General features: G+C 37.0%; 1 protein-coding gene across 1 annotated transcript; it reads right to left on the reverse strand.

Annotated features, from left to right (window-relative positions):
• Positions 1–1,798: 1,798 nt before the first annotated feature.
• LOC148031001 (uncharacterized) lies at positions 1,799–11,708 on the reverse strand. The gene is made up of 4 exons (XM_087685526.1): positions 11,631–11,708; positions 11,193–11,528; positions 10,908–11,085; positions 1,799–1,857 (listed from the first exon to the last, which is right to left on the reverse strand). Exons 1-4 carry the CDS (start codon positions 11,706–11,708, stop codon positions 1,799–1,801), a joined length of 651 nt encoding a protein of 216 aa, XP_087541652.1.
• Positions 11,709–12,145: the final 437 nt, after the last annotated feature.

The following is a 12,145-nucleotide window of genomic DNA, read 5'->3' on the forward strand; positions in this document are numbered from 1 at the left end:
TACTCCACAAAGTCGTCATTGTCTCTCACCTCCTCAATCTTGATGGCCTTGCACACAATCATTTTCCTTATAAAAGCCTCAAATCTTTGAACCTAACCTCGCACCTACTTTCTTGGTAGCAAATGGTGCCTACACACACACGTGTGCGTGCACACACACACACACGCATGCACGCACGCACGCACACAGAGCGAACAGAAAGGTGTGAACTCAGAACAAACAAATGAGTAGAGTAAATACATGTGAAACTTTCACATCTTATCTCCTCGCTCACGTTACCCAGAAAGCTTGATATCTCTCAAATCACTCAAAAGCTAGATGGTTCTAGAATGGTGGCACAGTAGCAGATGTTCTTGAAATGCAAGCAAAAAACTATGTGATAGAGAAGTGAGGGAGGCTACACAACAACGATCCTTCTTGATCAGTGCAAGGAAGACTCGAGCATGCAAGAAAAGGAGGCAATGAAGGGAAGGGGGCGGAACGCTTGGTGAATGCGATGAAGAAGGCAGTGCGCCAAGCCCCACCAGCGTAGGCACTCACCAGTGGAGATGGTGGTAGATGGTGGGAGCTAGGGAGGAAGACCACAAGAATGTCAAACCCTATTCTTGGCATTGGAGACCCTTTACATGTAGTCAAGTCTAAACTTGGAAAGGGTTTTTGGGAGGGTCACCTTTGTGGGAGTGTTTCTAGGGGAAACCCCAAATTTTGAAAACCCCCCCGCCCCATGTGATCTGGAGTGGTTTTCCGTTTTATCTAAAAACCATTCTAAACCCCCCCTAAAAAAAAAACCATTGTAAACCCCCCCCAAAAAAAACCCTTGTGTGAATAGCTCCATTGTGTTTGCACCTGGTTTTTCCATCATTGGAATGTTTTTAGCAACCCTATTTTTTAGGGCCCCCACTATCACTATGGTGGGACACTTGAATAGTGGTAATAGTGAGGCCTCAAAACCCCCACTAAAATTGGGTGGGAAGAGGCTCTAAGAGCACCTTTTGACGGACCCTTCTCAAAACAGGATAATGAACGTTATGATTTTCAATTTCACTTTCTCACACAATCAATTGATGGGGTGTTGAAGGTCATATCTGATTTTGTCAACCATTACACACTACTATGGCTCCGTTAACTGGCTATTGACTGTTAAAGTTTGAAATGATCAATGATGTTTCGTAACTTTTGCAAATATGAAAAAGTTATGAAACTCACACAAAGAGCCTGACATTCGCCATAATTGCCTAGTGTGAATTGCAGAAAGGGATTGTGGGAAGGTGCTATAAAAAAAGTAGCATATTTTCAACTACCAAATCCACAAATCTCAACTCAAAAAAATGGGACACTTAACTCCAATTAACCGTGGGTAATTTTTTTTGGGGCTTGAACTACCTTTCCACCACACCATTGTATAAGCATATACCCTAACAAGCAATGCTAATAAACAAAAACTCTCACATGATTAAAAAATTATAGGATGCCATCTTTGGGAATTGAACCTTTAACAGTATGCAAACACTCCCTTGTAGTAAACCATGATACCCACATGCCCAAGTTGCAATAGGAACTTCTGAAATTTTATTAATAAAAAATCCCCTTTTGTAGGTTAACTTTTAGGCCTTAAATTTCACCCTTTTTTATTTGTAAATATGTAGATTCTAGGGATGTTAAATACCCTTATTTTGAACTCACGTGCTAGAGGTACGTATTGTTGATCAACCCCCCTGAGTTCATCAGCAACACTAATTAATAGCATTATGAAGTTCATGATCCACCCCAGTAATGCCATCAAGAGCATCATCAATGGTTAAGTTCCCATGATCAAAGCCAGCAAAGCAGTTGCAGTAGTATCAAGTTCACGACCACCTGCAACAATGCCATCAATGCTATCATTAGTGGTCGAGTGTGTGTGACCAGAGTAATGACCAGAGCGAGTAGTTAAAAGCATAGTCAACAAAGGTAAGTAACATTTTGAAGGAATACATAAGGCATTCATTGGCAACAAAAAATATGACTTTCAACATAGTAGTAGTCATACAAATAATGTGTTTTGTATGAGTGCAATGATTCCAAGTTGAGGGTGTTTTCTTTTCCATAATACATGGCTTGAAATTATATTATCCCCAATAAGAGTTGTGTTGAATGATAATGGAACCTCCTATGTGTACAAACTCTATAATAAAAGGAAGTAGGGTTATTACAAACTCTATAAACTAGGGAAGGGTGCCATGCCCTAGTTTAAAGAGAGAGAGAGAGAGAGAGAGAGAGAGAGAGAGAGAGAGAGAGAGAGAGAGAGAGAGAGAGAGAGAGAGAGAGAGAGAGAGAGAGAGAGAGAAGCCTTCTCATTGGCAAATATGAATCACTCAAAACATGTTGCTTAGTGTTTGGAAGGACTCCATAATGTTCAAAGATCAATTAGCAATGTTTCTTTAGGTAAAAGATTATCGTGTTGTCCTCTATTGGAGGAAATGAGGGTTTGATCCCATACTAATATTATAATAAAATGCTTGAATCTTTCAAGGGATTTTTTCTTCTATGATTCAATCCACCATTACATGACATGACATTTATATTGATGGTAGAGTTCAAACTAATGAATGCATATATGGTTGCTTTGTCTTAACATTTTCCTTGATGTGCAAACATCAAGCCACAAAGAGTTACATGTAATATGATTGGCCTCTCTACCCTACAAAGTGAAATGGTTGAGTGAAAGTAAAGGGAAAAAAACTAAAATCCTTGCACTACTGGATATCAGGGAAACTTCACAAGGGTATAATATTTTTTACCACAATTTCCTTAGGTAATTTTAAATAAATTATTTGATCAATATACTTTTTAGGGTTAATAATTTCATTGTAGGATTTATTGCATGTGTAAATATACTATTTCCATATGATCAGTACACGTTTATATGATTGCACTTGGCACAAGTTAAGAGGCCATAGTTCTCGCCTAGTGTACTTGGTTTGCGCATGCCATTGTTAATGCCATTTCGATGCACAAGTGATCACATACACACCTTAGGAACATTTAATATGGGTCATCATAGTGTTTGGGAGAACTTTTCTATCCCCCATACAAAGCTCACATTTTTCATGTATATAAACTGGTGCATAGATCGGACGCCTTATACGCGCGTAGTGAGCGTCAGAAGGTCCCCAAGAACAAAAGAACTCTACTTTTTGCACAAAAAACAATGAAGAAAGCTTGCACCACATGAAACAAGAGACAAATTGTGTGCAATCTCCCCCCATGCCTTGTGTGAGCGCTCCACAAAGCATGTATTTTATATATTATTCATCTTCAAGCTCAAAAAATAGCCCAATTTACAACTAGCATGCTTTAGCTTTTGTGTTTGCTTTTATGCTACTAAAGAATTAAAGCTATTGGGCGCCCAAGAAGTTAGGCGGTACCCAAATACAATGTCCAATACAAATATTTAAATCATGCATCCATGCGTATACAAAAGTAATAAATAAATAGTAAAAACAGTTTTCAAAAACAATTGAGCAGCTTGAGATGCAGTTAAGGTTTTCTTGCATGGAATAAAATATGCTTGTTTGGTGAACCTATCTACAACAGTCCAAATCATATCATGATTAGCTTTAGTGTTAGGTAGACCAGTGATAAAATCCATTGAAATCTGTTCCCATGGTCGTGATGGAATGGATAATGACATTAATAAACCATATTGTTTACCATGGTGTCTTTTTACTCGTTGACAAATTAGACATTCAGATACAAAATTAGGTACATCAGTGTCCATATGTGGCCAATAAAAATCTTCAATCAATGTACGCAAAGTAGATATAATTCCTCTATGACCTTGATATGGGGGACAATGAATTTCATGCAAAACAAATGATCGAAGTGGAACAGTCACACATAATCTTTTTTCATAAAACATAGATCCATTACTGTAAGACAATGAATCAATAGGAATCCAATTATTTGCAAGTAGTTTATTCCAATCAGCTTGAAAAGTAGGATCTTGGTGATAAGTATATTTCATAGGAATAAGGGAATCAAATGATATCACAGAAATATTTTGAATTGTCGGCCTTCTACTCAAAGCATCAGCAACAACATTCTCTTTTCCAGGTTGATATTGTATAAGGGGATGAAAACTTTGAATAAAAGCAGCCCATTTAATATGTCGGTCAGATATTTGTGGCCGACTAAGGAGATGTCTAATGCTTTGTTGGTCAGTTTTGATCATGAAATCAGATCCCATTAAATAATTTTTCCATTGACGTAAGGCTTGTACTACGGCTAGCAATTCCTTGTCATAGGTAGAATATTTAAGCTCAGATGGTTTGAGTTTGCAGCTAGAGTAAGCTATGGGATGAGAATCTTGCATAAGGACTGCTCCTATTCCAGATCCACTAGCATCAGTAACTACTAAGAAGAATGGTCTATTGAAGTCAGGTAATTGTAATACAGGAGCATGAGCTAAAGCATGTTTCAGCAAATCTAAGGACTTGTATTGATTGTCACACCAATTATACACGATACCCTTCTTCAAAAGTTTTGTCAAAGGTAATACAAGTAATGAGAAATTTCTGACAAATTTTCTATAAAAGCTAGCAAGACCTAGAAAAGAAGGTAATTCATGTACATTTTTGGGTATCGGACAATTTAAAATTGCTTCTATCTTTTTAGGGTCGACTTTAATACCTTCTGATGAAATAATATGTCCTAGATATTCAATTTCTGTTTGGAAGAATTCACTCTTTTTTGGATTAGCATGTAATTGATTGTCTTTTAATAACTTAAAAACTAAAGACAAATGTTCATAATGGTCATTCTCATTTTTACTGAAAACTAATATATCATTAAAAAAAATAATGACACAATGCCGATGTTTCAGAAATATGCGATTCATCATACGACTAAATGTGGCTGGTGCATTAGCTAAACCGAAAGGCATAACCAGAAATTCATAGTGTCCAAATTGTATTCTAAATGCAGTTTTGAATATATCAGATTTTTCCAATCTTACTTGATGATATTCAGATTAAAGATCTATCTTACTGAATATAGCAGATCCTTGTAGCTTATCCATAAGATCATCTACCCTAGAAATCAGGCATCTATTCTTAACACTAATTTTATTTAGTACACGATAATCAATGCACATGCGATAGGTATTATTTTTCTTTTTCACTAATAAGACAGGTGCACCAAATGGAGAAATACTGATGTCTATATGGTGCTTTACATGGTGGTTGTGTTCCAGGAATTAAATCTATCTTATGATCTTCAGGACGTGCAGGTGGTAATCCAGGTGGTAAATCAGCAACCAAACAATCTTGGAATTAAGCAAGAAATTGTGCATGCCTAGGATGCATCTGTTTTTCTTTAACTTGAATTTCATTCACCCATATTAAATAGGATTTGCTATTGTTATGTAATGCACGTTTAGCCTGCGTATGAGTAAGCAATGGAAAATTATTAGAAGCGTGCATACCATGCAGTGTGATTTGTTTTCCTTGAAAATAAATTTTAATTGAATGCGTAGAATAATCTATATCACGATTGTATTGATGATGCTAAGGCATTCCTAAGATAATGTTACTAGACTGCAAAGGTATAACTAAGAAATTTCTTTGTTTAATATAATCACCAATTTTAATTTCTAAATTATGCACCTCTTATGTTCCATTATATCTCGTACCTACGAATGCAGCCTTGATGCGATAATGTGTAGAAACAGTATGTAAATTCTGGAATGGGGAGTTGGCATACCTGGCAAAGTATCAGAAGTAGTACCAATGTCGTCATCTTCTTCCATAAAGTTCGGCATCTCTTCACATTCTTCATCTTCTATTGCTCCCAGATAATTGATATGAATAGATGGGTTTTTGGATTGACAATTGGCTGCTAGATGTTCAAGTTGATGACATTTATAACAAACTATGGGTTTTTCTTTAGATACATTATTGGTAATGGCAAGAAGTTTAGGAATGTTGGGATTTGACTGTAGAGATGGCTTAGGGTTCGGATTTGTGTTTGATGGCAAGGCAGGTGATCGTGTCCAAGATTTATGGAATGAAGATGGAAGAAAATAACTTTGATTGAATCTTTGAAATTTTGATTTGAATTGTTTGGAACCAAAGTTACCATTAGTTGGAAATTGTTATGGTCGCTTGTCTCGTCCGCAAATTTTGTCTTCAGTGTCATGGGCCAAGGAAATTGCATCTTCAAGGGTTGTTGGCTTGAACATATTGACCTCCGTATAAAAATGTCCAAGTAGGCCAGACATAAACTTGCATTTATGAGTTGCTTTAGGTACACCTTCGAGCATACGTAGTTGCAACAGAGCATTCTAGAAATGTTCGGTATATTGTGAAATAGGTTCGCGATCCCTTTCTTGTAGAAGATCCCATTGTTTGATTGCTTTTTTGTGGAATTGAGGTGGAAGGAAATTCTACAAAAATTTCTTTTGGAAAGTCTCCTAAGTAGTGGGACAATCAACGCTTTTGCGGACCACAGTCCACCATAAGGATGCTCGGTCAACTAAATGGTTAGTGACACTTTTAATTTTATCTTTCTCAACATATGTTTCCTCATGGAAATAATCATCAAATTGACTGATAAAAGCAAGGATAGTCTTTCAATCGCGTGATCCATGGAAAGTACAAAATTTGAAGTTTCTTTTACTTATCTTTGTTTCTTTCCGAATAGATTGGGCTTCAAGTGTTGCATCGATGGTACGTCGTATAAGATCTTCAGGTTGTGATCCATCTTGGTTGGTGGTAGATCGTTTGCAGATTGGCAAGTTGAGCTTGCAAAGTTTGTCGTGCTCTTCATTCCTCTTGAAGCTGCATCATAATCAAATCCAACTTTTGCTCCATTGTTGGTTCGGGTAGATCACCTTCAGCCATAAAATCTTCCATGGTTTGATCAGTCATCCTGCAAAATTCCAAAAGACCTCACACACTCGAAACCTTGTTAGCGGGATGAGCATAGCTCAAAGGCGGGTTTACAAGGCTTGCATTTTTTTTTAAAGTTTGGATTTTATAGTATTTCTCCTTTACGATTACAAATTTTGATGTCACAATTATCTTCCAAGAAAATAGTTTTGCATATAGACTGCATGTTGATGATTGTTTGCTGTAATCTGCTTTTGTCAATTCATAGGTGTGAACAGGGGCTTCCAGAGGGTAGTAAACTGAGTCGTGTGCAACTGAATACGAACTGCCTTATGATAGTTGTTGAAGATTGAACTTAGAACCTTAGTGACTAGTGACTTTAAGCTTTGGTGACTAAGCGTGAATTTGGAGGACTTCAAGATGTTTTCACCACATTCGGCGACGGGCAGTACGTGATGCTGCCGTTGACGTGTGAATTTGAAGATTGAAGCTTTTTATTAAGCTTCTTTTGAAGCCTTATAGCTTATCCTTAAAGCTTGAAAAGCTATGGTAAGGAATTTCTTATCTATCAAGAAAAAACCAATGACTTCTTGAAGGATCCTCCCGCGTGGTCCTCCATCTACTGCTGCAGAGGCCGGTCCCTCACGATCTCAGTGTACAACAGGGGGTTCTTGATTGTCAGGAACACGCTGGTATCGACCGTTTGCCACGAGACTGACTGTAGAGCTCGATCATTCCAGGAGCTCTGTCTTCGCACGAGATGGTAAGCGATTGGATGCTCTCGATCTCAGCTTCGCTATGATACCACTCGTGCACAGATCAAATGCCGTATGCGCGCGTAGTGAGCGTCAGAAGGTCCCCAAGAACAAAAGAACTCTACTTTTTGCACAAAAAACAATGAAGAAAGCTTGCACCACATGAAGTAAGAGACAAATTGGGTGCAATCTCCCCCCATGCCTTGTGTGAGCGCTCCACAAAGCATGTACTTTATATATTATTCATCTTCAAGCTCAAAAAATAGCCCAATTTACAATTAGCACACTTTAGCTTTTGTGTTTGCTTTTGTGCCACTAAAGAATTAAAGCTATTGGGTGCCCAAGAAGTCAGGCGGTACCCAAATACAATGTCCAATACAAATATTTAAATCATATGTCCATGCACATACAAAAGTAATAAATAAATATCAAGCGCTTTAATAAAGAAGCGCGTCAAAATATGGACGTCATGCCTAAGATATGTGCCCATCAAAAATCGATGATAATTTGAATACACGCTATCGTCCAATGCTTCCCAATGCCACCGCTGCTTGCTCTACACATCAACTGAAGCATTCACAATTGTTAGAAAAATAATACAATTAAAACGACAAAAGTGAATACCTAGCACTCTTCAACTACATCAATAAATTGGTTAGAACTCAATCCTAACTTAATTTATTACGAGTGCACACTCTAAACTCATAAACGTTTATTAATTTAAATATGTATTTTGCAGAATCACCCGCCATGGAATCACCACTTACACATTAAATTAACAAAACGCCCGAAAAGAATAGGTGTCCCCATCGACTTTTCGCACAAAGAATCCACCTTGTGTATGAGCCCCGGTAATAAAATTTTACGGAATCCACTGCAAAACCTCACGGAATCCACCGTGGAACATGGCTCCTAGCATCATAAACAATAGTTATCGTCTAGTATACTTGGTTTGTATGTGTACTTGTAGATTCATTCACAATAAGGAGAGTGTTTCAGGCATTAGAAGAACACACACACACACACACACACACATTGGACTCATTAGTGAGATTCTTTCTCTTCAATTATCTTTTGAAGGTATTTAACTTTTGAAAATATTATATATAAGACCATTGAATGTTAATTAAACCAATACATAACTCATCATGATAGTCCAAATCATACATGATCCTTGATTGGAGTACCAAGTTCTAACATATGATGTGACCTTGTATATAGTTCAAAACCTTTTTGGAACTTTGAAATGGCCTTCATTTAGGAGAGAAGATATCCTTTACACTATGGCTATGGAGTACTTTACACTATGCCTTTTGCAAATGCATTACACTAACCATCGTATCCATGTCCCAAGTCCATTTGGCTTGGCACTATAGGATACTATATTTAGTGTCATTATTTTCACATCTAAAGAGACATAAAGTTTACAGACTCATTAGTGAGATTCTTTCTCTTCAATTATCTTTTGAAGGTATTTAACTTTTGAAAATATTATATATAAGACCATTGAATGTTAATTAAACCAATACATAACTCATCATGATAGTCCAAATCATACATGATCCTTGATTGGAGTACCAAGTTCTAACATATGATGTGACCTTGTATATAGTTCAAAACCTTTTTGGAACTTTGAAATGGCCTTCATTTAGGAGAGAAGATATCCTTTACACTATGGCTATGGAGTACTTTACACTATGCCTTTTGCAAATGGATTACACTAACCATCGTATCCATGTCCCAAGTCCATTTGGCTTGGCACTATAGGATACTATATTTAGTGTCATTATTTTCACATCTAAAGAGACATAAAGTTTACATAATCTTACTATGCAATGTGTTACCCAATGTAGTAACTATTCATAAATTACTCATAATCTAATAGGAGTCTAATGCATGATCCAACAGAGAATATTACTAAAGAGATATAAACTAGTGACAACTTACACTAAAGATAGTATCTATGTCCCATGCCTTTGTGATTTTGGCACTAACACATATCATATCTAGTGTGATTAATTTATATACAAAAAAAAAATACTAATGTTAAAAAATTCTAGTAGATTTTATCTTTGTGCTTCTTAACACTACATAATTGTTCATATACTCATTTCAAAGCAAGTACTTGATAATCCATATTAGTACCTATCTTAAGCTCAAAATTTAAGAGAAATTTTTTACTACCCACACACACACACACACGAATCTTGTCAATATGCTCTATTGGTTTCAACCTTTAGGTATGGATGTTGAGGGAAAAATAAGTGTCAAAGGTAATATGAGTAAACTGGAGAAAAATACAATTTTGGAAAAATGTAGATATGAGATATTTAGAGAAATATTCTCTATGAAAGAAGAAGACATGAGAGATACTTGTTGGAATATTGGAAAAAGAGACATACTAAGATATAATGTGATTTCACAAATAAAAAAACATGTAGAAAACCTAGGGATTGCATGTTCAGTTGAAAGTATGGATTTGGATGCTATTGCCACGAGATGGATCTCCATCATGATTAGAAATCTTTTAGAAATGTGGAACACTGGTAAGCCCAACTACCAACAAGATTTTGATGTTGGAAAAATACATGCATGGGATGCATTGTATTCGAAAGCACAAGCTGTAGAATCAAAATCTAATAGAAGCTTAAACAAGTCAATTCACTACAACACAATGTCACCATACACGCGTCCATTACACGCGAAAAGTTACGGGCGCGTGTATGGTCGTTTATACTTACAGCAATATCGGGCGCGTGTATACATGCATGTAACAGCGCGTGTATAATTGCATGTGAGGGCGCGTGTATTTGCGCGTTAAGTCTGTCATAATACACGCTCTGTTACACGCGACACAGAGCCTAACTACAGAAATCCATTTCTTTTCAAAACAGAAAACCATTAAGTTTTAAAAATGTCATTGTGCATTGCAGTGTTTACAAACCATTACAAAATCCCACTACATGCACTTACAACAACGTAATATATTGAAAAATATATCTTCATATGGTTATTGAAAGACAAAGTATACAATAGAAATGTCATGAATTTGGAACAATACAGTGATGGATTGGTTAGGGTTCGATCTCATCTTCAATAAGATCCATCCTTGCCAAACGATCAACATCAATATCCATTTGATCAATTTGTAAGGCTACGATTAAATTTATTCTACTATCGCTATTTTGCCCATTGATAATGGTACCGATGCCTTGATCATTCTCATCATCATCACCATCATCCTCAATGGAAGGGTCATCCTCATGATCATGAGAAATGGCACGCTCATCCTCATTATCATGATCATCTACATTGGCATGTTCGACATCATCTTCTTTGCGGCTTGCCACATCCTCCATATGCTCCATATCAGTAAATGTATTATACATTACTTTGGAACGTGGTGCAATAGGGATGACATACCACCATTTACTGTCATGCACCATTGGCAGATAGATAACCTGCTCAAATACACATAATTCATTAATTAATTAGCATATCAAAAGTCAAGGGGTGCGCGAGCTTAGATATATATGTACATGAAACACATTTGTAAAAAAATGCATACCTGCTCACATTGTTGTGGCAATACGAGCCTATCTTTCTTTGTTTGCCAAAACTTTGTAGAGTCAATAGTTACATAGCCACTTGCATGGTGTTTTATTGTTGCGTTAGGCCCTTTTTCCACCACGTTCATTTGCCATTTGACATCCAAAACATACACAAAGAAGCGGCGAAAGTCAAGTCTGTATATGTCTTGGATTGTGCCACAATAATCATCAATTTTTCCATTGGCTCCCTCAAAGCTACTAATGACACCGCAATCTTGTGTATTCCTCTTTTCATCTATTCTTTGTGTTCGAAAATGCTTGCCTTCACACCATATAGCATTGAACATAGTGCACTGGACCAAAATATAAGCAATATCTATGTAAGCAATTAATGTGAATAAATATGAAAAGCCAATCACTTACAAAGAATGCAAATTTACATTTGTTCTATGTACCTTTAACATGCATCCTCGTGCATACTCCCATTCTTCCGCCGTGATATGCAGCCCCTCATCTCTCTCTGCTCTCTCCATTTCCTCATGCAACCAATCAACATGAATATCATTCGGAAGTGTTGCTAGATGCTTAGGGTACGCCTTACGAGAGCCATGTTGCCTTCGAAAGAGAGCTCTGTCTGCTTGCCTTTTTGTCTTTGCATCCTCGTATCTTGTAACCCATCTGCTCATCACATCACTATTAAGGATGCAAGTGAAATTAAGATCATCAATCAATGTTCTCTCAATTACTTTGCTCTGTCCTTTTCCTTGAGGCACAATAGACGTCATCCTCAAGTCCTCTTCATTGCTCCATAGTCGCGGCAAAGAGCTATCCACCTGATCAAGAAATTCTGATATATATACAAGAGACTCTTGTATAAACCAACCCTCAGCCATGCTTCCTTCGGGCCTTGCACTTTGCCTCACAAAGTCTTTTAAGGTCTTCATGAAGCGCTCTAGGAAGAACATCCAAC

Source organism: Lygodium microphyllum, chromosome 9 (genome assembly GCF_053477565.2).
Source record: "Lygodium microphyllum isolate KBCC chromosome 9, Lygodium_microphyllum_v1.1.10, whole genome shotgun sequence".
NCBI lineage: Eukaryota > Viridiplantae > Streptophyta > Polypodiopsida > Schizaeales > Lygodiaceae > Lygodium > Lygodium microphyllum.

What these genes read in the sequence shown, in the direction of transcription:
- LOC148031001 (XM_087685526.1), bottom strand. Translation starts at nt 11,708, where the DNA reads ATGGAGAGAGCAGAGAGAGATGAGGGGCTGCATATCACGGCGGAAGAA. An exon ending in CACGAGGATGCATGTTAAAG is followed by an intron (nt 11,529 to 11,630) that starts GTACATAGAACA and finishes ATTTTGGTCCAG; the next exon opens with TGCACTATGTTCAATGCTAT. An exon ending in TGCCACAACAATGTGAGCAG is followed by an intron (nt 11,086 to 11,192) that starts GTATGCATTTTT and finishes GTATTTGAGCAG; the next exon opens with GTTATCTATCTGCCAATGGT.